The sequence below is a fragment of the Phyllostomus discolor genome, chromosome 8 (assembly GCF_004126475.2).
Source record: "Phyllostomus discolor isolate MPI-MPIP mPhyDis1 chromosome 8, mPhyDis1.pri.v3, whole genome shotgun sequence".
Lineage (NCBI taxonomy): Eukaryota > Metazoa > Chordata > Mammalia > Chiroptera > Phyllostomidae > Phyllostomus > Phyllostomus discolor.
Genome location: NC_040910.2, coordinates 2,271,909 through 2,298,451, shown reverse-complemented (window position 1 = coordinate 2,298,451; position 26,543 = coordinate 2,271,909). Strand labels below are relative to the sequence as shown.

The 26,543-nt window shown below is 59.6% G+C and overlaps 1 protein-coding gene across 2 annotated transcripts; it reads left to right on the top strand.

Annotated features, from left to right (window-relative positions):
- Positions 1-487: 487 nt before the first annotated feature.
- NDNF (neuron derived neurotrophic factor) lies at positions 488-25,955 on the top strand. Of its 2 annotated transcripts, none has more exons than XM_028519543.2 (4): positions 488-918; positions 20,138-20,332; positions 22,233-22,357; positions 23,944-25,955. In XM_028519543.2, exons 2-4 carry the CDS (start codon positions 20,139-20,141, stop codon positions 25,359-25,361), a joined length of 1,737 nt encoding a protein of 578 aa, XP_028375344.1. In that variant the 5' UTR covers positions 488-918; position 20,138; the 3' UTR covers positions 25,362-25,955. The 2 variants fall into 2 exon arrangements, with proteins under 2 accessions (XP_028375344.1, XP_035887670.1); XM_036031777.1 differs by having other exon boundaries at positions 20,133-20,332.
- The last annotated feature ends 588 nt before the right edge of the window (positions 25,956-26,543 follow it).

Genomic DNA, 26,543 nt, shown 5'->3' with positions numbered 1-26,543 from the left:
CCCGAATTCTCCTTATTGTGCTCCCGGGTCTCCCAGATGGGGTGACGGACCCACGTCTGCGTCGCCCTGGGTTTTGTGACTTGGAGGGGGTCCCCACGGGCCTCCCTCTGTTTCCCCTGGTTCGTGGGAGGTAGGAATGCAATCTGTCCCGGCGACACCGCTCGCGAGGGTCTGGGTTTGTCAGCGCAGGGTGGCTGAGCGAGAGAGAGAGAGAGAGAGAGAGAGAGAGAGAGAGAAGGAGGAGAGAGAGAGACAGAGAGACAGAGAGGGAGGAGGAGAGAGAGAAAGAGAGAGAGAGAGAGAGTGTGTGTGTGTGTGTGTGTGTGTGTGTGTCCGCGCGCGCGCGCACGGTGGCGGTGGCGCGCCGCGGGAGGGAGGGAGGGAGGGAGGGAAGGGGAGGGGACGGGGAGGCTGCGGGCAGAGGAGGGAGGGGCGGGCAGCGGCGGCTGGGGAGGGCTCCGGGCTTCGGCGGTGACACTCCGGAGCCAGCACACTCCCCGCTCGGAGCCGCCAGAGAGCGGAGCGGGCTGAGCCGCGCGCCGCCGCCCGTGCGCCCTTTCCCCCCGCGCCCGCCCTCCCGCTCGCCAGCCGCATCGTCCGCACCTTCTCCGCCCGAGGACCTCCCGCCGCTGCTGGCCCTCCGGCCCCACTCCGGGCCCCGCGCCGCCCGCTCCACTTCGCAGCAACTTGGGCGGCCGCCCGCCGCAGCCTGGTCGCCTTTGAAGTTCGCAGCGCCGCCCGCAAAGTTGAGGCGCCCCGGCAACTGCACTCTCCTGCCTGCTGCCGCCTCCGCCGGGTCCCCGCGGGTCCCGGACGCTGGGCTAGGCATCTGGCCGCCGCGGGACGGAGACGTTTGGCGCCAACACCGCGGGGACCGAGTTTCTTCTCCCCCAGGAAGAACCGGCAGATTTTCTCCAGGTGAGTGGGAGAGGAAAGCCGCCCCCGACGCCCGGCGCCTTCGCCCTCCCGGGGCACACGCGCGCGCGGGGGGCTACCTCCTCTTGGGAAGGGTACGCGCGTCCCCTCACTCAATCCCCGCAGGCGAGGGCTCCCGCCGCGGGGAGCTGCGGGCCCGAGGGGCGCGGGCGGGTCTCTGCAGCCGCCTCGTTTGGGGAGACCCGGGCGGGGCGGACAGGCGGGGTCTCGGGATCCGCGGAAGCCCGCGGGTGCCCGACGGGGCCGGGGCACTCTCTTGGCTCGCCCGCGGGAGGGCTGCGGCTCCCTGAGGCTCCGGCCCTCCGAGCGCCGTCTGCGGGCTGGTCCGGCCCGGTGAGGGCGGCAGAATGGACCCGAGTTCTGGACGGCCACCCCGGGCGCTGGGACCCGGGACGGCGCCGCTCCAGCCCCTGTAGTCCTCCGCGCCGCGGGCGAGCGTCGAGAAAGTTCCAGGGATGAGCGGGCTGGCCTGTGACGGGTCCCACTTTGCCCGGAGAGCAGCGCCGCGGCGGGACGGAGAGACGGGAGTTGCGCCCCAGCCGGGATCCGGCGCAAGCCAGCGTTCTATCGGGTCGGCGAGCCGGCAGGACCGCGTCGAGAGCGGCCGGGCGCTCGGAAACCCCGACTAGCGGTCCGGGTGCCAGCTGCGCCCTCCGGCACACCCAGGCTCAGGGTGCGGTCTGCCTTCCTCTTGCGCCCCGGGCTCACCCTCCTTGCCGCGACCCGAAACCCGCAGCCGCGCTCCGGACTCCGCGGTCCTCGCGCCCGGCCGAGCTGTCCTGCAGCGGGCGCACGGCCCTCCGCCTGTCCCTTTCTGGGTGCTGTCCATCCCCTGCTCTGGGCACAAGGAGCTCCCCGAAACCGAGACCTTGAGGGCGAAAGGAACCTGAACAAATGTCTCTGGGCTCGATTTTTTTTTTTAAGCTGAGTTGTTTGGATAAACTTAGTTGGGTTGGTAAAATTTGTTTACTTATCTTTCCAGCAGGGTACATCACAAAGGAGAATTTATTCATGAAGCTGCTAGTCGGTCTAAGCCCCCTGCCCCCACGCCGTCTACCCCCTCCCCCGCCTGGCTTCCGATCCCTTTCTCTTCCCAAGGGGGACGGTCCCACCTCCCCCTCTCGTCCCACCCCTCTCCTCCCACCGGCCCCGAGCGCCGGTGAGAACCCGGGCGTCGTCAATAGAAATCAATAGGACCCGCTCCCTTCTCCGCCCCCTGCGCTGGGGCCCGAGGCTCCGGGGCCGCGGACCGGAGCGCGCGGCCCTCCTCCCGAGGAGGCTGGTGAGGGCGCGAGGCGCTGAGCCTGTGATTGTCCCCAGAGACCGGAGGGGCGGCTGCCGGAGCAGATAGGCGCGCCGAGCCCAGAGCGCGGAGGGAGACGGGCGTTGGGGCTCATTAGTGTTCATTAAGGGCCGTAATGAGGCCCTCGCCCCGGCCCGCCCGGCCCGACTGTGCTGATACTCGGTTTGGGTGGTGTGCCCGTCTCTCCTTACAGCGGTTTCGGGACGCGGCAACACGGAGAGGGCATTAGTGACTGACACTCATGCCGCATCTGGGACGAATCAGATGTCGAGGAGGCGCTGTCATTTTATTCAAGCTTTAACCCCTGAACCTTCAGAAGGCGGCCGGCGTGTGAAATAGGCTCGTTGGCCTCCACCTGGCTTCTTCAAGTTCGGAAAACTTGGCGACGTAATTAATTGTGGTCCCAATTCCCATTTTCAATCTAAGCCCGTGTCCAGGATTATATTAAAGTCTCCCATCGCTCATCCTGGAGGAGGGACTCGGATGAGTTAGTTGGGGGATTCGTGGGGGTGGGTGGGCTGGGAGTGGGGGGCTCGGCAGTCAGAGGCTCCGGCGCTGTTTCGGATTGCTCTGGAAAGTCCTTTATCTCTCCCTTTAAAGAAAGAGGTGGCAAGTGCTCGCCCCGCCCACTTCTTGACTCCAGGGGACACCCGCCGGCTGCCCCCCACCCTTGAACCCCAGCCGCCTGCGGCTCCGTCTGCGCTGCTGCTTCCACTCTCACGCCAGGACGATTGGTTCCTTGGACCTGCGCGCGGGCCCCGCAGGCCGCGGGCGGCCTGCGCACTCTGTTTTAATTAGTCGCTATCGTAAAAAAGAAGCTCGAACTCTGCAGCGGCCCGCGTTGCCATGACTGACGTGTGGTTTAAATTACGCCTTCATTTCAGCAGAGCCGGGACGATGAGTCTGAAATGTCTTTTAATCACTTGCAGATACAGCTTTTATCTCCTAAGATGTTGCAGATACATAATTGAAAAATATCCTCCCCAGAAGGAGGGCCGCCCCCCACCGCCGGTTCGGGTGTCCCGCGTCTGGGGGGCAGCCGTGCAGGAAAGAGTCACTGACAGACAGCGACCAGAGGGAGGGTGCCGTGACCTTGGCCGTGGGTGGGAGGACTCGCTGCCCCTGGAGCGGCCGCCGTGGGCCAGCCCTCAGAAGACTTGGTGGGGTGACTTTTCCACCCGGCGTTGTGAGCCTGGTGCTTCCGAGTCCGGTTTTCTCAGTTGGGCGTGCTGACCAGACGCGGGACTGGAGCACAGAAAGTGAGCCGTGAGGCCCACCGGCTAGTTGGAAGGAAAGGGGGACGGCAGACATACAGGGTATCCGTTCGGTTGTCTTCCCGTGTTTGTGTCTGCAGGAGTTTTGTTCGGCCTCGCCAGACTTCAGACTTTTTGTTTTAGAACGGATTGTGTTTTCGTTGTCACGGTTGTGAGGACGAAACTTCGTTTTTGAGCTTGCCCGATGGCGGAGTAGGTGTTGAAAGGGGAACAATTATGCGTGAATAAACAGATAGCACAGGAGTGGGTGCGCTGATGAAACGGTTTTAAACCTTCCTTTTTCGTTCTCCTGGGGACCGGGTGGCTGGGAATGGGGGCTGAGAAGCGCTCCCACACTTTTCTGCCCCGCTGCATGGCGTGCCCGGTCCTGCTGTGGGCAGCCGGGCACCCAGGGCAGCGGCCGTCAGCCAGCCACTGGGCCCACCCCAGGGGCGTCTGCACTGGGCCACAGGCACACGTCACCCGCAGAAAACCATCCAGATTATCTCTTTGACCTTGAAATGGTACCTAGAACCCCTGAATATTTAGTTTGGAGGGATTATTCTGAACAAATGTAATTTGTCCTTTCCTTTGGCTCACAGTCATTTTGTAGAAGCAACTGCTGAGCAAGTTATAGCCGAAGAGTGAATCTAGACCCTCGCTTGGAAACTGAGGTCACCATTCAAGTCCTCCAGTGGTCACTGCCTTTAAAACCAGCTGGTAGGGTGTCCCCGGAAGTGAGGCTGAGTTCTGCTGTGTCTCCCCAGGGTGTTACAGACACGGGCGGACACCGGGAGGCGTGCAGTCACGCTCCCGCCTGTTCCTTTTTGCTGCTGTTTTCATGTCGTTGTCAGAAAAGCGTCACGCGATGAAGGGGCAGAAACAGAGCTGCCAGCGTTTTTCTGCATCGCGTCGTGGTGACGCTGGCCGTGAATCCAGGTCTGTTCCCGGGGGAACCGCGGCACTGCAGGGCGAGCCTGTGTGTGGGGGGCTGTGGGAGCAGAGTCCCGGGTCCCCCGGCCACGGCTGAGCTGACCCCGACCTCAGCTGCTCTGTAGGTGGCTGCTGGCGCCCAGGTCGGTGCCCAGAGAGGGCGAGTTCTCGGCGGGGTCCTCCCCAAACCCGTTTCCAAGCCCCGGAGACACTGCACCCACAGCTCCACCCCTCTTGCCGGTGTTTTACTAACAACTGCAGACCGACAAGGCCATGCATTCCCGTCTCGTGAGATATTTTGAAAACAGGGAGTCTACAACAGGAACGCACCCCAGATAAAGGGAGTGTTGCTTGTGTGGCATTCTAACAACGGAGAGTAAGGTGTCAGGCCTGTGCGGGATGGAAGAGAACTGGTGACACGTTGCTGTAGCTTTCCCCCTTTGGGACGGAGAGGCAGGTCTGGCTGCAGGACAGCTGGACACCGGGTCCCCTGACGCTGTCCATCTGAGTCTGAAGAACTCACGGAGCTCGGCTGGGTTCAGACTTCACCCACAGCCTGCAGACCGCGAGTTTGCCAGCCTAGAAACTGCCCAGGGGACGTGCCATCGCGCCCCCACGATTTCCGGGTCCTTCGGAAACGGGTTTATTTTAGTAACTTGGCGAAGAGCTGTTGGTTCTCTTTTGTCCGTGTTCCCCTGCCGCCAGTTTGAGTGTGCACATGCTCAGCGCTTCGTCCGTTTCCCCGAAGTTTTTGTTTTCGGTTTCACTTGTGATAACCCTGGCCCTCTAAAACCAAAAGTTGGCATGAGGCGTATCCTTAACTTCCCGGATGTCTCTCTTAATTATTCTTTTCAAAGAATTAGCTGCCTTTTATAGAGTTATGAGAAAGAAACCCCTCCATTGTTAGAAGTGACGAGGCTGCATGGAGTTTGGAAGGAGCTCAGTGAAAACATGATCGCGCGCGGGATCGGACACCGAGCCGTTCGAGCGGAGCTCCCGGCCGGGGCCTCCCTGGCGCGGTGGGGAATGCGGCCACCGGCCACGGAGAGTGAGTGGGCGTCCCGCTCTCCCACCCGCCCGCCCGTGGGAACGGTGTCAGCCGGCATCACACACGGGGGCGGCGGCTGCGCAAGAGAGAGGGCAGCCGTGCAGGTGTCCGGCTGCTGGTGTTTTCCTCGTTCGCGTGCAGCCAGGGCCAGCGGCCTCCCCCTCCGGCTGTGTGCTGGGTGAGCCTCCGCCCCACAGCCTGCGGGCGGAGCTAGAATCAGGCGCTGCATTCAAAGGTGCTTTCCCACGACTAGAACCCCCCCAACTGTATCTTGTTCTCCAAGGCAACGCCCCGAAAGACACGGGTCCAGGTTAAATATGAGACTGAACCTCATCAGGTAAGCAGGAACAACTGAACTCGGAGAGATGCACGGAGGGTGACATTTTCGAAGTCACTGTGGCTATGGGCTGAGCTGTAACACAGAAACGGTGACAAGCATCTGTGGGCAGAGGCGACCCTGCCACCTCTGGACGGCTGGCAGACGAAAACGGGGGGGCAGCCGCGTGGCCCCTCCTTGAAAATACGACGTCCGAAAGGGGCGCTTCAGTGTCACGGGGCGTGGTTTCCTTAGGACGGGTTTCCCCAACTTCTCGGCTGCCGCGTTGGGGCCCCTGCCGTGTGCGCAGCTCACGGTGCGTCGCGGTGAGGAGTCGGCCACAGCCGTCCCCGTGGCCTGCCCTCTCGCGTGCGGGTCACGTGGCCTCCGAGCCCGTGGCGCCGAGTGTGACCTTAGGCATTTTACTGCTGTGATAAAATGTGTTTCTGATGAAGTTACCAGTCATACCAGAAAACCCCCAAAAACCCAACCCTAAAAAACACAAACACATACAAACATCAATGTGTTTAATCCACTAGTTAAAAATGCATTTAAAGAAAAAAAATAAAACCCTTTTCAGCCGCAAGGACACTCTAGATTTTAATCAAAAGACTGTGTATGCGTTGCTAGCGCCCAGTGACTGCGGTGGTTTTGCACTGAGTTACAGCGGCCCCGAAGCGCACTGACATGGTCAGAGGCTTGGCGTGGCGGTGGGCCCCGGAGTCACAGGGCCCCGTGGTTGAAGGGGCGTTTGTTGTGGACGGTGGTGGCAGGGACCGGCCACCCAGTGCCAGCAGAGGCACCCAGGGGAGCGCGCCTCCCCGGCCTCCCGAGCCGCCGCGGACAGCTCCGGTGTGCGGGCGGTGTTCCGGGCGGCCCTCCAGTGCAGGCGTCCACGTACTACACAGACCAGTTCCTTCTTTGTGGGAGAACAGAGCTGCCTCCCCAGTGGGGGGGGGGGGGAGAGTGTGGCCCTCGAGCAGTGCTGGCGGGACTGCCTGCACTGGGGGACGAACTCCCAGGCAGGCCTGGGGGAGGCGGCTGGAGGGGCCCGGGGCCGCCACTGCTCACCGCCCGTCCCCGGGGCCTCTCCTGGTGCCGAGACGCCACCTGCAAAAGGCGATGTTTCATCTTTGACGTTCATCTGTGTTTCACAGGGCCCCCTAGAACCGCGGAAACACCCCTGGGAAGGGGGCCAGGGCTGGTGGCGCCAGCTGACCTCTCACGAGGCAGGGGTGTCAAACTCATTGTTGCCAGGGGCCATGTCAGCCTTGAGGTTGCCTTCAAAGGGCCAAATGTAACTTCAGGACTGTATACAGGTAACTACCCTTAACTGTTAAGTGAGCACTCAGCGCTGCCGCTGGGTAGAAACAAGGTGCGGGGTGGATAGAACCAGGTGGAGGGCCAGACTTGGCCTGAGGGCCTTGTGTCTGCTGCCTGTGGGCAGGAGAAAGCCAGGCCGCAGCGAGGCCAGCTGTAGACCGACTCTGAGAGGGGCACTCTGGGACCTCTTCCCTCGCCTCCCTCGGGCGGCCTGCCTCCAGCACACACCTGCTGGTCCTTCCTCTGGTCACCGACGCTCAGTGTCTGCACTCGGTGACAAGTTACACCTGGGGCGGCAGGCGGACAGCCCCGCCCTGCCCCGAGTTAAGTGCTCTGCCTGTGCCGTCTTGGAATCTTCATTTTTGAACAGGAGGCCTTGCTCTGGGTCCCACAGATCATGGACCTAACCCCTAGTCTACCTGGGTGTGAATTTAAGACATAGTGTCTTTAAAAAAATATTTTTATGGATTTATTTTTAGAGGGGGGAGGGAGAAAAAGAGGGAGAGAGACATTGCGTGAGTGATACATCGATCAGTTGCCTCTCACACACCCCCGACTGGGGACCTGGCCTGCAACCCAGGCGTGTGCCCTGGCTGGGAATCGAACCAGCGACCCCTCGCTTTGCAGGCCGACACTCAGTCCACTGAGCTGCACCAGCCGGGGCAAGACACGGAGTCTTGATGTCGAGGAATTAGGACGTTTGAGAGAGTATGCCTGCAAGGTTAGGCCCAGTGAATATTTGTTAAGTGCGGTGGGAGAGAGAAGGTCGCCTTTTGAAGCAGCTGAGGTGGAGGTGCCCCCGCCTGTGAAATGGTGCTGGCCAGGTGGGGGCCGGCCTCTGAGAGGGTCCGTCTGGGAGGGCAGAAACGCCCTAAAGGGACGGTCCTCGGGCCCCGTGGTGGCGCCCGGACCTCTCATTAGGACGAAGGGCAAGGCCTCTGGAAGCCGACCCACCGTTACCCCTGTGCGTGAAGGAGGAGGCGAGCCCGGTTAATGCTACGCGGTGTCTGTTGGCATCGGCGTCCTCACTCGGCACTCGGACGGAGCCTGAACAGGAAACGGTGGGGCAGGGGAGGCTCCTGTTCAGTAGAAGCAACACCAGATGGAAATGGGGACGTTCTGATCACCCCGGACAAGAAGTTAGCCAGCCCTGCCCGCAAACGCACCAGAGAAAGGTCGGAATGTACAGCTTCATCCTCCATAATGAGAACTATGATTCTCATCCCAGGACAGGGTGCCTTAGGTTATGTGTAGGTATTTCTCATCTATACTCTGAAGTCACCATTCCAAGGGGTTTGGGGACAATGTGTTAGGGTCAGAGTTCTGGAAGGAGGTGGGCAGGAAGCTGACCGCAGGGTCCGCAGACAAATCACCCCGTTGTCTTAGTTACTGGCATAAGCATTTCGTAATTCCTCAGCTGCCCGTGTGTACCTGTTACCTTCCGCTGTGCTCCAGAAATTTCAGTCTCCTGCGAGTTAAAAGTGTTATCCAACCTTCTTCATGCCCTCATAAAAACATATATTGTATGACATTTTGAAATTTTTATTTGAAATTGTATTGATTTTGAGTGGCGCTCTCAGGTATTAACCTGCATGGGGACGTTTCTGTGCTTCGGAGCTCACGATGGGAATGGAAACGATTCTGCTTGTTGGTTACAGCTGTGCGTGGCCCACCCCTGTTACAGGGCGTCTCCTCGTCCTTCCTGTCCTCGCTGTCCCCAGGAGCCCAGGGAGGAAGACGCTGCCCTCTCCGTTCCCGGGAGATGCGGCCCCGGTGCCACACACTCACCTCAGCTCCCAAAGCATGTAATATAAAGTGATAACTCTCTGATTTCAAAAGTAAAATGGATGGAAATGTCTAAAATTTTAAAGTAGAGATGAATTGCTAAATTAATTTGCAAGGACAGAATTTACTTTGTTTTTTTTTTTTAAATTAATGATTCAAAAAAGTCATTCATTGCGTCTAGTTCCCCACGACCCTAACTGTAGGCTGCCTGTGTGCTCAGTGTGTGTTTGGCGATAGTCACCTTGTCAGGGGTGGTGGCTGTGGTCACGCCTAGACTGCTGGTCTTCGAGAGCAAAGGTGTGCTGGAGCAGCACGAGCACGAGCAGCCATAGACAGATGCCCAGTGCCCGCACCTGCCCTGCTAGGAGGCCGGAGACGTGTCCAACAGGGGACGCCGCTGAAAGTGAAGGAGTGTCGGGTTCTGAATGTCTGCAGGTTCCCGTGTGGCCTTCCCCACCTCCCCCGCCGCCGTCACACACATTCTCCCCCAGCCCCAAGGCCCCCTCGTGGGTGACCTCCCCTGGCGAAGTCTCCAGTGGCCGTGGGGTCAGCCCCCGAGGGCACATCTCCTCTCCTTGCCGTAGCCCTCGCGGTGTGAGTCCAACCGACCGGCCATTCAGGTCTGGGCGCTAAAATGCCTGGAGACGCACCGTCTGTCCAGTCAGATTCGTGTGTGTGTGTGTGTGTGTGCGTGTGTGTGTGTGACAGGGAAAGCCATTAACATCCTTTGGAGATGAGTTGTCTGGAAGAGGAAGTAATAAAACATATTTTCTTGGAAGAGTGAGTTCAAGTTTGTTAGAGACATACAACCCACTATGATTTTTTTCAAAGATTTTATTTATTTATGTTTAGAGAGGGAAGGGAGGGAGAAAGAGAGAGAGAGAGACATCAATGTGCAGTTGCTGGGGGCCGTGGCCTGCAACCCAGGCATGTGCCCTGGCTGGGAATTGAACCTGCCACGCTTTGATTCTCAGCCCGCGCTCAATCCACTGAGCTACGCCAGCCGGGGCAACCCACTATAATTTTGAACCATATTCCGATGATGTACGGCAGACTCAAAGCTACAACGTCAGGGAGCTGTGAAGCCCCAGTCTGGGTTGGTAGTAACGCATCGTGACTCAGCTCTGTGGCTACTCCATTGCCTTCAACGACGGGGCGTTTGCTGAGGGGTCAGCTTTGGCGTAAGGTCCGTTCTAAGATATTTAAAATAAATGTCATGTTATTCACCCCCATACGGGATGAAATTGTACATTTCAGTGGGAAGATGAGGGGGATTACAGACACACAGGATGTGATATTCCAAGTATCCTGAGAGTTGAAAGCCCTTTAAAATGTAATGAGGAATAAGTAAGTTTACGTAGTGAAAGAGCCTGTGTACACGCACTACTATGAACACGCCGGCCCCCAGATGCAGCCCGTTGCCGAAAAGGCCTTGACGTTCCAAGCGTGTTCCAAGCGTGTCCCACTGACAAGGCAGTGGCAGCAGAGGGGCGGTTTGGAACCCTCCTTTCCCCTCGGCAGGCTCTGCCCGGGGCAACGGCCACCAGGCACCGTGGCCTGCAGCCCTCCCAGCTGCAGCCTCTGCGAAATGCTTCCCCCCCATCGTTTGTAAAGAAGAAAGCCACCCCTCACTGTGCGTCTTACGTGTGGGGGGAGGGAGGAAACCGTCGTGAGCCTGAGTTCCCATGTGGGCGCGTCCACCTGTCCTGGTTGGTCGCGTGTTTGTCACCGGTTCCCAGGCTCGTGTGATGTCGTCGTCACTTTCCACGGGCTCTTCGTTACACACGTGGCTGCAGGGTCTCCCTGTGTCGTCTGCCCTGTGACTGTCCTGTTCTCTGGTCACCTTTTAACCCAGAAATGACAGTGCAGAGCCTCCCGGAGCTGGGGCCGAATCCTGAGCTCTCGTCTCCACATGCTCATCTCAAACCGGCTCTCTGTCGGGTGCCGTGCCGAGAAAGCTCGTGCTTGCTCGCCCCCTGCGGGGTGCGTTTAGTCCAGTTCCGTTCACTGGGCAGCATCGACGCCCGCAGACGCCGCCTCTCGGGGCTGACAGAAGGGTGCCGGGCGTGTGCTGCTGTCGGGCGGTCACTTGTGACCACCCAGCACGCTGGCTTCCTTCTCTGTGTTCCTGGCCTGTCTCCAGTGCACAGGGCTCCGGGGATACCTGCTTCAGGTGTAAGCGCCCAGGACGGTCCTGCAACAGCTCCTGCAGCTCCGGCCTTGTTCCTCCACGCCCGGTGGTCAGGGTCTGTTCCCCGCCGGCGGCCTCTGAGCTGTCCCGGAGCTTGGATGAAGGCACACGCACAAACGCACACCCACACGTATGTACATACACACCTGCTCGTACAAGTTGCACAACAGCAGAGGATGGAAGGGAGTGAAGAACGAGCCCCATTAAACTCCAGTGTTTGCAGGAAGCTCTGGGTCTGAGTGGACAGGAGCCCGGGGCGCGGGAGGAGAGCACGGAGCACGGGCTAGGGGGAGGTCAGACCGAGGAGGAGAAGGGAGGAGGTGTGTGAGCTGTGCTCTCGGAGTTCTCTGAACTTCCAGGTTGTCAGGAGTCCGCGACCTTGGAGGACATTATTCTTCTCTCAAAAGGCGTGGCTCCTCTGAGTTTGAGGTTTGTTTCTGGCCTTGGGTTTTGTGAGAGAGATGGCAGGAGACGTACCTATATAAAATCCGTTACTTTACCTTCTTTTTTCAAGACCAAGACAACTCTGTACTCCGACACCCCTCCCCCTTTTCTTCTTTCTGGAAGTAAGAATCATTTTTGGATCCAACTGCTTAAGATTCCTGGTGTATCCATTTCACTCACCCGTCTTTGGAGCGTATTACCTTGATTATGGCTATTTTTAAATCCCAGTTTTGATTTCGTCCTGTGCTTGGCACCGGAGGGCACCTCGGGTTCTCCGAGAGCAGCCAGGCCATGGGGCTGTCACGGAGAGTAAGGGGCAGCGGGGAGGGGGGGCTCAGGACCCGCAGACACTTGGAGCGTGATGAGATTGGGCCCACCCACGGGATCAGACTCCGCTTCCTTAGTCTCTGAGTATTCCATAGTGGGAGTAAGTGATTTCTTCTTGGTGGGACCTTACTCTTTGTCACTGTCTTTGCAAACTCCATGAAGCGCATAAACAAACGAGAAACTTGGGTGTAACTTGGAATCTTGTCATGGTCTCCTAATGGTCCACGGCTGCCATTCCTGGGCGTTAAGATAATCAACGTATCTCCCGAGGGAATGCACCTGCATGTCCGTCTTTCTTGTGTGGAGAAGGTAAAGTAGAGAGAAATCTAGGAAATAATGTGGGGACAATAACAGCTCTCGAAGGACTAGTCACTGTGCTTCTCCCGACCCTGGTATGTAAAACGTTACACTTTTGTGAGGAGTGGAGGTGAGCGATCAGGAAGTTCGAACACCAGAGTCCTGCAGGTGAAGGTCAGGGCACCGCCGTTACTGACGGAGGCCCCGGGCCTGGCAGACACACACAGAGCTCCGCCATGCGCCGTCCATGGGCGGCGGCCGCCCCGCTCCGGGAGCTTGCTGGGAAGGAGGGGCTCAGGCCGGGCCCTCTGGGGCAGAGTCTGTGTCCCGGTGGGAGAGCGGCCACCCGTGTGTCCGTCAGGGCGGGAGAGGTGCCGGTGTGCACTGTCCCCGTGCTCGGTCAGCATGCATCCCAACCGAGCCGGTTCCCCACGTTTTAGGGGGCAAGAGTCCCTGTGTTGTTCTTACCGGGGCGACGTCGGGCCCCTAAAGACGGGAGAGGGGCATCCTCACATTGGCCCCGGGCCCCCCGGTGCACCCCTGTCTGTGGGTGCCCCGAGGACGGACGGCCGCGATACCCAACGTTCAGGCGTCCCATTGCAGGTTATTACAAAAGCTGACACCTCTAGAAGTATCGTTCCTCATTCGGTTCCTATCACCCCTTGTGAAACACACTCACGAATCAGCCCCTAGGGCCAAGTTTACTATTTTCGCCGACTCATCACACACCCGCACCACACCTCTCCTTAGGGAACCCTTTTCTGCCACCTGCTTTACTCCCCCTCCTCAGTGCAGAAACGGCTCAAACCACGATATGCCCCATTGCCCCGAATTCGCAACCTCAGCAAGAGGAGGCGTCTGTATTTATAAGAATGACCAACTAATTTCAGTTAACATTTTCCTTGTTTGCAAAAAACGACGAAACTCGGCAGCTTCTGGGAATTCAGCTTTTTTTTTCCCCTTCCATGGCTGATTTTCTGCCCGGAGGGACTTCGGGTGCGCATGACCGGGCGTTTCAGCACGGTCGTGCCCGGTCAGCCCGGGGCTCCCAGCTCGGAGTGCGGCAGGCCCAGGGGTGGGGGCTCCCCACCAACGCCGCACTTTTCCTTCTACAGTTCGGTCAAAGGCCGCGCATTTATCATCAGATGTGGTGTGGCTGATTCAAACAAAAACAAATGCCCTGGGTTTAAAAATAGAGTTAAAAGACTAAATATTTGCACTTAAAAAGGGAAAGAAAATAACAGAAATCTCTGCGGCAGCCCGGCCCTTGAAGGGATCCTCACTAAGTTACGGTCGTGAGGTCCCCTCGCTCTGTAATTACACGTCAGGTCTCACGGGTCCCAGATGCCTCTGCCTGCAGAACACGTGGAGTCCTTCTGCGGGTCACCGTAAATTTACTTCGTGTCTGTGGCCTCCGTAGGGTTGGGGACACTGGACAGGTTTTAAGTGAGTCTTAATGACACGCTGCTTTTTCTTTTTAACTGTGTACTTTCTGTGGCATGCTGATACCAGTGACGCTGATCTTGTTAAACCTTGTAAACATGCAGTGTCTGAAAGAGTGTGATGACACTTTTTATAGATAGGGTCACGTGTTTCTGCAAGGTCGTTGCGGCCCCGGTGGCTGGTGGAGGGAGCGGGGAGGGCCAGCTTTGGTCACGTGATGCGTAGGCGGGCGGGCTGCTGGGTGCCCGTCTGACCTGAAGGCTTCACAGGCTGACCAAGGTCACGGGCCCTCAGTTTAGGAGACGCCGTCTAGCCAAAGAGCCTTGGGCAGTGACCTGAAAACCCGGAAGAATTTTTTATCCCCCAGATTTGCAAATTTCTTACGTTAGCAAGATAATGTAACTAAATAGCCATCCATATATGAAGTCTGTCCGGAAAAAATGCAGCCATTGTTAGTATAATGAGAACGCTTTGTGGGACATCGATGTGACCTGGCAGCCAAGGAGGGTGGACTGGAGTGCACATGTGTGAACAATGACGACTTCACTGCACTAGTCAGTGGGGGCGGTAGATACCGCTGAGTGAGCATGTGTACTGTGTGGCTGTCGCATTCAAAGTGACTGAGCAAGTAGAGCAAAGAATCTGCATCCAATTTTGTGTTAAACTTGAACATTCTTCCATGAAAACTATTTAGATGACTCAGAAGGCCGCAGCTATGGGCAGCTGGTGACTGGCAGCTTCATCACGACAAGGTGCCCACTCATGGATCATGTCTCATGAAGAGTTTTTTGGCAAAACATCAAGTCACTCAGGTGACTCAGCCCAGATTTGGTGCCCTGAGACTTCTGGCTTTTCCCAAAACTAAAATCACCTTTGAGAGGGAAGAGGTTTCAGAGGGTTGATGAGATTCAGGAAAATAGGACGGGGCAGCTGATGGCGATTCCAACAGAGGATTTTGCAGAGTGTTTCGAGCAGTGGAAGAGACACTGGGAGAGCTGTGTGAGGTCCCAAGGTGCCTGCTTTGAAGGGGACTGAGGTGTCATTGTCCTGTGAACAATGTGTCTTGTATCTTCTTCAATAAATGTCTCTATTTTTCATGGTACATGGCCGGTCACTTTCTGGACAGACTCTGTGTGTGTGTGTGTGTGTGTGTGTGTATGGTGTGTGTGCGAGCGTGCGCGTGTGCCCGTGTCACAGTAGCGCCACTGCGGTGGGCACCCTGGGGCAGGTTCTCTTTGTCCTCAGGTGTCTCGTGTCATCTGAGGCCTGGACGCCACCCTGGGGGTCGGTTGACGCGCTGCTGGGCTGCTCCAGCCGCCTTTAATTTTCTCTTGCCCACCAGCTGGCCGCTCCACAGTCCTCAAACACCTCCCCGGGTTGCGGGGAGAGGACCTCCCTGCCCAGGCTGACGGCTCCCGCTACGCCGTGGGCTGCGTGGACTGCAAAGTGCGAGTGAACGCTGCGAGTGGGGGGAGGGTGTGCACGCCTCCAGCCGCCCCCCGCCCCGCTCCTGCAGCGGCAGCAGGACCGCCCCGTCTCTCCCCACGGCCTCCCCGGGGCAGCCGGTCCTCCGGTCGCCCCTGCAGCCCGTGGGTGTCCACTCTCCCTGGGGGGCAGGGGCAGCGGGCCCAGCAGGGAAGGTGCAGGTTGAGTGGGAGAAGCAGCCCCGTCCTCGGTCGGAAAGGTTCCTGACAAACCCCGTCCCACGCCCCCCGAGCCGGAGCGTCACCCCACTCCCTGCCGCGGTGGGTGAGGGGGCAGCACATGTAACAGTAAGCATCTGGCCCTGGAAGGGGCTCTGGCGGGACCACCGCTCACTTGCCTCTTCTCTCGCCTCAACTCCTGGGACTCAGAGAACGTTCCTGAGTAGATTGACCTTAAATGTGTGTGTGTGTGTCATGCGAACTAATTACATTCAAAGTTACTTACTTTTCAGTGTTCAAAACTGTCTCTCCCCCTGGCCAGTCTTTGGACAATTACGTTTCAAAAGCCACGTGAATGTAGGGCAGCGGGCATTCCAGCGGATGAACTGGCTGGCGTCGCCCGTCGCCGACACGATTAGCCGCCTGGACCGCAGGTCGCAGGGTGGGTGTCTTCCTCTGCCCGCGCCCGTCTCAGCGGCCTCTGGGGGGGTGCGTGTCCCAGGTGACGGCCCCCGAGGGCCGGAGCAGGGTCAGGGCTGCAGGTCGGCGCCTGCCGACGTGGCTCATCAGAACTTTCCCGTTGAAGCCGTCCGAGTCAGTCTCCTCGGCCGTGGGGTAACGGCGCCTCGGTTTGCCCTTTCTGGGCGGGGGGCCACTGTGGACCGTGTCGCCTGCCCCACCCGGCAGAGTGAAACGTTCGGAATCAGCCTGGCCACTCTCTGTGTCTGTGGGGGCTGGACCCTTGGTCGTGGGAAGAGACCAAGGCTTCCTCCTGCCCAGACCCATTGGCTGGGTGGCCCGCTGGATGCCCAGGACGAAGGAAGAATGCTGAGCGAGAGAGGAACTCTGAGATGCGAGATTTCACTTGAACGTCAGAGGGGCTCCGATGCCTACGGGCCACGAGAAGCAATGAGAGGAGCAGAGTCACACTGTTAGAGGGCACTTTGTAAGCTTAGAGCGAAAGTCTGTTCTGATGGACAGGCTTGCCCCAGGCTTCTTCCTAGGAACGTGTTTTCAGTTGATTATTTAAAGTGACCAAGCCTTTAAGCTGAGTGAGAGAAAATATGTTATTGGTCAGGAAAAAAAATCTATGCAATCTTAAAACCACCCTTTAAGAACACCTACGTAAAGCTTTAAATTTGAGTCAGTGGGTGTAAGTGCTCAACATACTCACCATGCGCCTGCACAATAGTTTTAGATTAGTTATGTCCTGTGCTTCTTTCAAATACATTTTGTCAAAAACTTTTGCCCGTAAACTGATGGAGTCAAATAAATGATTGACTTTCTCTAATACCTGACAACAAATGAGTGTTATCAGATAACGTTTGGAAGCTATAATCCCACAGGATATGAACCTTTGTGTCTGGGATTACACTGACTTTCCTTGGAGTGTTACTGGAACGTGACTGGCGTCCATCACTGTGTAGGTTCAGGGCATCGCAGGGTGGTCTGACTGACTACACTGCAGTGTTGCGAGCAGTGCGACACCGTAAGTGTGTGGTACACTGGAATCCCTTCCCCAGCAGGCGCAGCCGGCACCGTCTTTTCCCGCAGCTACAGCGGAGAGAAGAGAGAGAGGGAAAGACACGGGGAGTCACGCTCGCTTGAAGGCCCGATTCTCTGGGAAGCATCCAGGTGCCTGTAATTGTTGTGACAATTGACATGGGTAACGTTGACTCAGAAGCAGAAAGTGTGGGCCGACGGAACTTCGGCTGGGGACCTCGGGTGTGTGATACAGAGGAAGCAGACGGCAAAGCTGGGTCTGCTCCCTACGTGGGTGGTAGTCTGAATGGAAGTGCCTGCCTGAGCCGGCACCGCTGATAAGCTAGTGAGCGATTCGAGAAGTAACGCTCAGTGTCAAGGACTGCGAGGACTTGAGAGGTTGCCCCACTTGCTAGCTCCCACGTTAGTGTGCCTCGTTTTTTTGTTTTTTGTTTTTTTTGACGCTGTATGGCCCAAGACTCCTGGGTCAGAGATAAAGGCTTCGTTACTCAGAGCAGCGGCAGAGTCCACAGTGTCCGCACCTTCTCCCACTGCCCCCTGCCCCCCAGTTCCCACGGGAGGGGGTGCAGAGAGGGCCCACGTGGTGGGGCCCCTTACGGGAGGGGCCCTGAGCCGGGGAGCTCAGACGTTACGCAGCAGGCAGGGGTCATGCCGCAGCTTGCCGCCGAGGCTCCGCCTCCCTGGACTGCTCACCGAGAACAAGGGGGGTCTGTCCTTCCGCGCCCAGGAGGTACGTGTGGCAGTGGCGGGGGGAGCCCTGGGGAGCTGCCTCGGCTCCTGTGCTGCCTGACCCCGTCGGAAGCTGGTTCCCTCATGAAACACTGAACTGCTGCGTAGCTCACGAGGGGGGTAGGCAAGGCTCACTCTCACCGTATCAGTAGAGTCACTCCTGGACACCAGTGAGCCGTCCTCACACTGTAGCCTGTGCCCTCGGGGGGTCTTCCCTGCCTGTGGCTCGGTCCGGCCGTCTGGGGACGGAGGAAAATGACAGCGTGCTTCACAGGGCCGCTGCTGGCCTCGCGTGGTCTGGCGCCCGCACAGCACTCAGAGGCCCCTGGCATGCAGCATGCACGCAACACGAAGTATTCGTGTTCTTGTTACTAACTCAAAATTCATCACTGTAATGAGGCGATTTAATAGAGAGGAAGTTTTTCCCACCGCAGCCGAGGATGCTGGGAAGTTTCCCGCCAGTCGGAACTAGCTACTCTCTTCACTCTGGGGCTGACCTACATACCCCAGTATCCTGGGGCCCCGGCCGTCTGTCCTGCTGGGCTGTCCAGTGGCACTGGGCACTGGCCAGCGTTACAGGCAGACACGGGGCTTGAGGAGGTCAGGCTGCCCCGGACCGGCCCCAGGGCAGACAGAGGGCAGGGGGACAGACTCTTCGAGGGTACTGAAGGGGTCCTGGTCATATTCCTAAACTGCGCACTGGTTGCTGGGGGGTGGGATTAGCATTGGTTGAATCCTCATTCGTTTTCAGCATCGAGAGATCCTCTCTCCAAACCCTTCAGGAAACGGAGGCCCCGAGTGGTTAAGTGAATTAATTGCCTGAGATGACACCCCCAGTCGGGACCTGAAAGGAAGGAGTCCGGTGTCTGAGCTGCCCGCCCTGTTTCCATTGGACGACGGTGCTGTCGGGGAGGAGGGAGGGAAGCAGGAGCCCGTGGCAGGAAATGACGGCGTCTTTGTCCGCAGACGGGATCGCGGGTAAACGTTGGGGCCCTGCCGTCAGGTCCAGCGCATTTCCATCTGCTCTCTTCTTACGTACAAGGAGGGTTTTAATTTCTATTTATTGATTGGTTTCAGAGAGAAAGGAAGGGAGGGGGCGGTGGGGCGAGAGAGAGAGAGAGAGAGAGACATGAATTCGTTGTCCCACTTATCTATTCATTCACTGATGCTTGCATGTTCCCTGACCGGGAATCGAACCGCAGCCTTGGCGTATCGGGGTGGTGCTCTAACCGACTGACTATGCGGCCGGCCCGGGTGAAGGTTTGTGATTACGTAAGAGTAGCACCTGCTTCACCAGGGCATTGGGAGGACTGGATGTAACAATGCGGTTCGTGAACTCAGCACCTCGTTCTGCACGTGGCAACTCCCCGTGACCGCAGGGATTTTGGTCTAGAAACCGCAGAGCCTGGGGGGGAGAACACCATTTGGGGAAAGACGTTCAAGGACACTTTGAGCAAGCTCGCTGGGATACAGCTGCTTCCCGCCCGTCATGGAAAAGAAAACGCTCACTCCCTTCCAAGTGTGTGAGTCGTGTGGGCCTGTCTTTAACAGCACGGAGAGAAAGATAGAATTAAAGACAAAAGGTGGTGTAAGTGGAGGCGACCTCAGAGCTGGAGTCAGGACCTCAGAAATAAAACCGGCTTCTCGCTTCATCACAAATTATCACAAGTGTCTGCATTTGGCTTTCTATTTAAGGCTCTTCCAAGTACCATCGGCCCCTTCCCGGAGCCCAGGGCCCCGGTGGGTGCTGTTGGGGAAGTGCGGGGAGGCCTGTGCTGACACAGCTCTGTCCTCGGGGGGCAGGGTGGGGAGGCCCCAGCCCTGCGGGGCAAGCGCACGGCCTGTCACTTGCTCCCAACACGCGAGAACCTGCCTGCGTGAGGCTCCCCTCGGGGACACTGCCACACGCAGAAGTCGGTCCCTGACAGCATCCCTCCCGGGCTGTGCGGGGGACTGTGGCCTGTGAGGGCGTCAGGGCTCGGTGGTGGGAGTCAGGGACAGCGAACGGCCAAGGGGCACGCCGGCCACCCAGTGGTCTCCCCTCCGGGGGTCTGAGGCGGGGAATCCGAGCCCACTCCCAGTGCAGCAGGGGCTCGTAGGTGAACATGGTGGCCCAGAGTTGGGTGATGGGTCGCCCCCGGCCAGTAACTCGCCTCGTGGTTTTGGACGGACGACGGGCTAACCGACGAGAATGTTCAACCCTGTGTGCTCTCCAGAAACCCCTGGTCGGTGGGAGTCCGGGTGTGGGGTGAGGGTCCTGAGCTGGTGTCACACTCCGCCAGGACAGAGAGAAACAGCCACACAGTGCCCTGCCCCGGCCCTCCGCGGCTCTCCGCCTCCCCCGGGGGCTCGGACTTGGGGGCGTCTGTGTGCAGGTGCCCGCAGGGACCCCTGTGCGGGGCATGCGTCCTCTCTGAGCCCCCAGGGAGGCCCGGGCCCCGGGAGGCTTTTCTCTCTCAGTCTTCTACCTCGTCTGAGGTTCCAGCGAGTTCATTGTCAAGTCCACGGTATGCCTTGAAGAAAAAAAAAGCCCACGGAGTTTTCGGGATCGTGCACATGATCCAAAACATGCAGCACAGCTCTGCCCTTGTGCCAGCACGCAGCTAGCATGTCCCCTTGGGCAGACGTGCCCCTCACCTGCCTGTCTCTGCCCCCCAGCCCAGGATGGTGCCCCTGCGGTGGTGGTGGCTGCTGTGGCTGCTGTGGCTGGCGCCCGGCGCGCAGGCCCAGAAGCTGCCCACCCGCGACGAGGAGCTCTTCCAGGAGCAGACCCGGGACAAGGCGCTTTTCCACGACTCCGCGGTGATTCCGGACAGGGCCGAAATTAGCAGCTACCTCTTCAGAGACACGCCCAAAAGGTAGGCTCCCTCCGGCCCCTCCGCGGTCAGTGGCCCCGTCCAGGACGCCCCGCTCCGAAGGGAAGGTCCCCCCACACCCTGCTCATGCTTCACGCTGACCCTTGGCCTGCGTTCTCTCTCAGGGGAAAGTTGGGGTGCCCCTCCTAAGCCACCCCTGGGGGCTCTGTTTCTTGCCCCCCAGGACCTTTTGGGTAGAGAAGGGCACTGTTTGCATTTCTTGCATTTTGGAACGGCCACTTTCTTTTCTTCAGGACAGGGGGAGATCTCTGAGAGGGACTGTCTAAGATTAAAATGAGATTCGTCAAATACATGTGATTCTTCAAAGGTTCGAGGAGTCTTAACTATGGCCCTTTCAGTGACATCTGTCAGGGTGAAGGCACGTGAGGCAGGGACGGTGACCTTGGAAGGCAGACGGCAGGAGAGACGGGTCTGGGGCGAGAGTCGGAGGTTTGGGTTCCATGCCTTCTGTTCAAATTCCCGGTCACATCCAGGTGAGGGTGGCAGAGGGGGTCGTGTCTGAAGTTGAGGTCAGAGTTCGGGCTGATGGTCAAGACCTAAGAGTCGCTCACCTGGACGAGGTGGGAGCCGGGGGGCCTGGGCGAGGCCGCGCAGGGGCGAGCACCGGCAGAGAAGGGTGCGCAGGTGGAGGCCTCCGCTCTATCCCGGGGTGCACAGTGCTCGGAAGGCGAGAAAGAGCCACAAAGCAGCTGGACAGAGGACAGAGTCGAAGATGCGGCAGCCCCTTTGGGGAGGGCGGTGGGGCGGCTGTGGAGAGCGCACGGAGCGGAGGGTGTCCGGGGGTGAAGTCCAGGGGAGGCAGAGCCTCCCCGAGCTCCCTGCGGAGCCGGCCAGCTGGTCGGACTCGCTGGCGCCGAAACCGCGGGCTCCTGGTTCGCAGGACGCAGGCTTGGCGTGACGACGCCGCGGGACCACGTGGGGTGTTCGGAGGGAGAATGCACGTGGCGTCGCCGTAATTGGGCGGCATTGTTATCCTCCCTCGAAAGTCTTTCAAGGCATCGAAAAAAAATTGGAAGGGAAAGCACAGGCAGGATGTTTTGATTTTTTTAAAAAAAAGATTTGTTTTAAAACCACCAGGTTATTTAATTCATTGGGAAGTCTTAGTGGCAGAGAAATGTGTCTTTCCACTGACTGACACCTGGAACTTTAAAAAAAATACTTCTTGTCCTGGCTGGCATAGCTCAGTGGATTGAGCACAGGCTGCGAACCAGTGTCGCAGGTTGGATTCCCAGTCAGGGCACATGCCTGGGTTGCAGGCCATGACCCCAGCAACCGCACATTGATGTTTCTCTCTCTCTCTCTTTCTCCCTCCCTCCCTCTCTAAAAATAAATAAATAAATAAAAACAATACTTCTCGGCGGGATTAGGTGCCTCTACCCAAGAAGACAGGGGCTAGGACAGCTGTGGACGGAGGTCACTCATACCTTCCAGAAGTCCGCTGCCCTGGAAGGGACCCTTGAACACAGTGGGTGACTCTGTTGGCGTGGCCTCGGGGTAGCCGACAAATGCACCGCCACGTGATGGAGAACGCAGGACCTCTCGGTCCGCCTGCCCCAACGCCTCCCTCGGCCGTGCCGGGCCGGCAGCGGCAGGCCTGCGGGAAACAGCACCAAGGGTGGAGGGTGCCGACTGTGCACCCCGGTGCCGCCCGCGTGGCTCGTTTCGGTTCGCCCTGTTCACGTGGCCAGCACATCTGGTGGCAGAGCCACGGGCTCCTGGGCTGGCACGGGGAATGCCGGGAGTGCCCTGGTTTGTGGGAAACGGCCCGTTTTACTCTCTGTGACGTGGGTGAACTTCAAACCGCGTGCCTTTCCCAGCCGCCTCGGCCGGGCGTGCTAGAGGCTAGGGCCGCCTCGGTCTCAGTGGGTGCGCTTCCCCGCAGGTACTTCTTCGTGGTGGAAGAGGACAACACCCCACTCTCGGTGACGGTGACGCCCTGCGACACGCCCCTGGAGTGGAAGCTGAGCCTGCAGGAGCTGCCGGAGGAGGCCAGCGGGGAGGGCTCAGGTGAGCAGAGGTCGGCGTGGGCCCGGGCCTCCGCGTGGGTGCGGAGGGCTTGTGGAGCGTGCGGCCTTGCGCCTGCAGGGCGCCCAGGTGCGGCCGGAGATTCTGCCGTGCCCATGAGGGACATGAGGGACATGAGGGAGACGGGGGAGGCATCAGGCGGCCGTGACCGTGGTAGAAGAAGAGGGGAGGAGAGGCAGCCGTGGGCACCGAGGGAATGGGGCAGGGTGCAGTTTGGACTCCCGCCTCTGGCTGAGGTTTACAGCCCTGCCCGCGCGTGGGAGTCCCCGCTGGTCACTTTCTGGAACACCGACGTCTGGGTTCTGCCCTCTGAGGGTCTCACCGATGGCCCCGGGGCCATCTGCCCTCGGGGACTCTTTCCATCTCAGCCCCAGTGCTTCCGACACGCAGCCAAGGTCAAGGCCCTCTGATCTCTGGGGCACGAAGGGGGGAAGCGAGGAGAGAAACCTCCGTGAGCCTGGGGCGAGAAGCAAGGTGCGGCAGGCACAGGGCAGGCATGGAGAGACGGTGCCAGTGATGGAGAGCAGATGAGACACCGGGAATGAGGGGGGCCTGCGGGGGGCCCTGGAAAGCTGCTGTTCCCTGTGGGGGGGGGGGGCGGAGGCATCCTAGCTGGAAGGGGCGAGGGTCCGGAGTACTTGGGGAGAGACTGACAGTGTGTGTGCGGAGGGGTGAGGCTGAGCGGGAAGGAACCGTCGTGGGGTGGCTGTGTTGGTCCCGTGGCTGAAATACGAGATCCTCTGTGCCTCCCTGTCTGCCTGCGGGGGCGGGCTGGGACAGGTGGGCGCCCACTGGGCACCCAGTCCTTCCCCGGGTCCCCATGCACTGATCGGGGGCGGGGGGGGTGGCTGGTGGCCGCAGTGCCAACGGCGGGGAAGAGCTTGTTCTCAGTGCCGCCCCCATGCCCCGTGTCCCACCCACGGAAGGCAGGCGCTCTGGCTGTGTCTGCTGGAGACCGTCCAGTCCTACCCACAGGAGCGAGGCGAGCGAAATGCCTGGCCGCCAACACGCCAGGGAGGCAGTCTGTTCTGTGGGCAGACTGACGGGGAGGGGGGTCACCCTCCAACAGGACTGCCGACTTTGGCCTAAAGCGCCCCCTCGCTCGCTGGGGTCCGTCCTGAGGAAATAGTTCGCAATCAGAAAAGCCTTCCGCGCGGAGGAACCGCGCGATTTACCATGGTCCAAAAATGAACCACAGCGCCACTTCCGTGCTATCGTCTTAAGGGAGAAAAGCATGATTCGAAAGTAGAGGCTTGTCTAGATACAGCTATTCATGACAAGGAAAGTGATTACGTTACAAAGAAACGTGAGAGGGAATACTGTCGGTTGTGTGAAAATATATATATAAAGAAAAGACTGGGTGGTAATAGCCCCAAGTCTCCCCGAGGGGCCGTGTGTGGGCTGTGAGTGTGGGTGGGTCTTCCTCTCGCCCTCCGTTTCCCGTGTCCGCCTGGCACAGGTGTAGTTTCCACCGTGGGGGGGGGGCGCGAGGCGGCTCCCCTGCGGCTCAGCCCGGCTGCCGCGGCCTCCGCCCTGACGCGCCGCCTCTGCCCGTGTGTGTCCCGCAGGCGAGCCGGAGCCCCTGGACCAGCAGAGGCAGCAGGCGACCAGCCAGCGGGGCACGGAGCTGTCCTCCTACAGGGGCAACGACGTGGAGTCCTTCGTGTCGCCCAGCTCCCCCTCCGGCCTGTACCAGCTGGAGCTGCTGTCCACGGAGAAAGACACGCACTTCAAAGTCTACGCCACCACCACGCCGGAGTCCGACCGGCCCTACCCGGAGCTGCCGCACGACCCCCGAGTGGACGTCGTGTCCCTGGGGCGCACCACGGTCACGCTGGCCTGGAAGCCCAGCCCCACGGCCTCCCTGCTGAGGCAGCCCGTGCAGTACTGTGTGGTCGTCAACAAGGAGCACAACTTCAAGAGCCTCTGCGCCGTGGAGGCGAAGCTGAGCCTGGACGACGCCTTCATGGTGGCCCCGAAGCCCGGCCTGGACTTCAGCCCCTTCGACTTCGCCCACTTCGGCTTCCCGGCGGCGGGGAGTCCGGGTAAGGAGCGCGGCGGCAGCGGTGGCTTCCCGGCCAAGCCGGCCCCCGGCCCGGGCCGCCCGGCCCACGCGCGGCCCCGGCCCGACGTCCGGAAGGTCTGCATCGGGAACAAGAACGTGTTCACCGTCTCCGACCTGAAGCCCGACACGCAGTACTACTTCGACGTCTTCGTGGCCAGCGGCCGCAGCAACCTGAGCACGGCCTACGTGGGCGCCTTCGCCAGGACCCAGCGGGAGGCGGAGCCGAAGGTGGCCGAGCTGAAGGACGGGCGGGTGGCGGAGGTGTTCGTGAAACGCCAGGGGGCCCAGTTCCTGCGCTTCGCCCCGGTGTCCTCGCACCAGAAGGTCGCCTTCCTGGTCCACTCCTGCCTGGGCGCGGCGCAGGTGCAGGTGCGCAGGGACGGGAAGCTGGTGCTGTCCCAGAGCGTGGAGGGCGTCCGGCAGTTCCTGCTCCGGGGGAAGCCCAAGGCCAAGTACCTGGTCCGCCTGAAGGGCAGCCGGAGGGGCGCGTCCGTGCTGAAGGTCCTGGCGAGCACGCGGCCGGGCAAGCACGCCTTCCCCTCGCTGCCCGCGGACACGCGGGTCAAAGCCTTCGACAGGCTGCGCACCTGCTCGTCGGCCACCGTGGCCTGGCTGGGCACACGGGAGCGGAGCAAGTTCTGCATCTACAAGAGGGAGGTGGACGGCCGCCACGGCGACGAGGGCCGGCGGAGGCGGGGGGAGCAGAACCAGTGCCTGGGCCCCGAGAGCAGGAAGCGGTCGGAGAAGGTCCTCTGCAAGTACTTCCACAGCCAGAACCCGCAGAGGGCCGTGGCCACGGAGACCGTCACCGGCCTGCAGCCGGGCAGGGCCTACCTGCTGGACGTGTACGCCGTCGGGCCCGGGGGCCACTCGGTGAAGTACCGCAGCAAGGTCGTGAAGACCCGCAGGTCCTGCCAGTGACCTGCGGCGGGGGCGCGGGACGCACCGGACCGCCGGGAGGGACGCAGGGCGAGCCCGAGTCCCCCCACGGCCGCGCCCGTGCCGTGGCAGGAAGGGCGTCAGCGTGTGTGTGTGGGTGTTGGCGAGCCCCGGCCGGGGAGACCTGTTCCAGCGCACCCCAGGAGCACCGAGCGTGCTGACGTCTCGGACAGAGGACGCCACGAAGGCACCGCCGTCCCTTGCTTTGACCACTGCATGAACCGCTCCTAAATTATTTTATTACCTAAAAAGTTTAAAGTATGCCATTCATTGCACACATCCACAGAATGCAAATCATTCCTCTATAGATGCTAGAAGATATATATATATAAATATAAATATAAATTATTTTATAAAGTCTCATTTTAAATGTCCATGTCTCTGTGGTCGTGAACTATTCAGCCCCTCTCCTGTGAAAGTGCAGATTCAACCCGAGTGTATTGAGTGGACGGTGCCCTCGTCGGTGATGCTGTAAGTTCTCCCCTGTCGAGTCAAACGCTGCAACGCGGTACGTATCTCGTGTACAAAGTGGACACAGGATGTTCGTGCACATAAAATTAAAGATATTAGATGACACGCTGCTTGTTCTCCCAGGCAGATGCCTCGGTGTATTCAGTTCGTGTTCTGTCCGCCCAGCTGTGCCTCTCTGTGCGTGGGCACCGGAGTCGGCCCTTTTCTATGGTTAGAAGACCTGCCGCCTCTCCCCGAAGCCCCCGCGGCACCGGACACGGGCATTGTGCCGTGTTTCCACAGCGCACGGCTCGCTGCCGTGAGGATTGAGGGGGCCCTGGTGGGTGCTTGTTTGAGCGGATGAGCAGGGGCCAGCTGGGTGGCCCCACCCAGGAGTGTCCGACAGACGGCCCCAAACAGCCCGCCCTCCAATAGCGAGCACCTGTGTCAGGTACGCAGTAGGGCGCATTCCGCAGGTTTTCCCTCTGACTGTAATCAGTGACGCGAGAACAAGAGAAGTTGCTGGTTCGTAACATTGGCGGTCTGGTGCTTTCCACCTGGACATCGTCATGCAGTTGCGCAAACCGGTTTGGGCGTGAGCTAAGGCCGGGGCCGAGGAGAACCGGGACCACGTCTCAGAGGCTCTGCGGGGAGGGCTGCCCGGGGGGGGGCGTGGTTCCCCGCAGGTCCCCTCTGTGAGGAGTCACCACGGAG

What these genes read in the sequence shown, in the direction of transcription:
- NDNF (XM_028519543.2), top strand. Translation starts at nt 20,139, where the DNA reads ATGGTGCCCCTGCGGTGGTGGTGGCTGCTGTGGCTGCTGTGGCTGGCG. An exon ending in TTCAGAGACACGCCCAAAAG is followed by an intron (nt 20,333 to 22,232) that starts GTAGGCTCCCTC and finishes GCTTCCCCGCAG; the next exon opens with GTACTTCTTCGTGGTGGAAG. An exon ending in GGCCAGCGGGGAGGGCTCAG is followed by an intron (nt 22,358 to 23,943) that starts GTGAGCAGAGGT and finishes TGTGTCCCGCAG; the next exon opens with GCGAGCCGGAGCCCCTGGAC.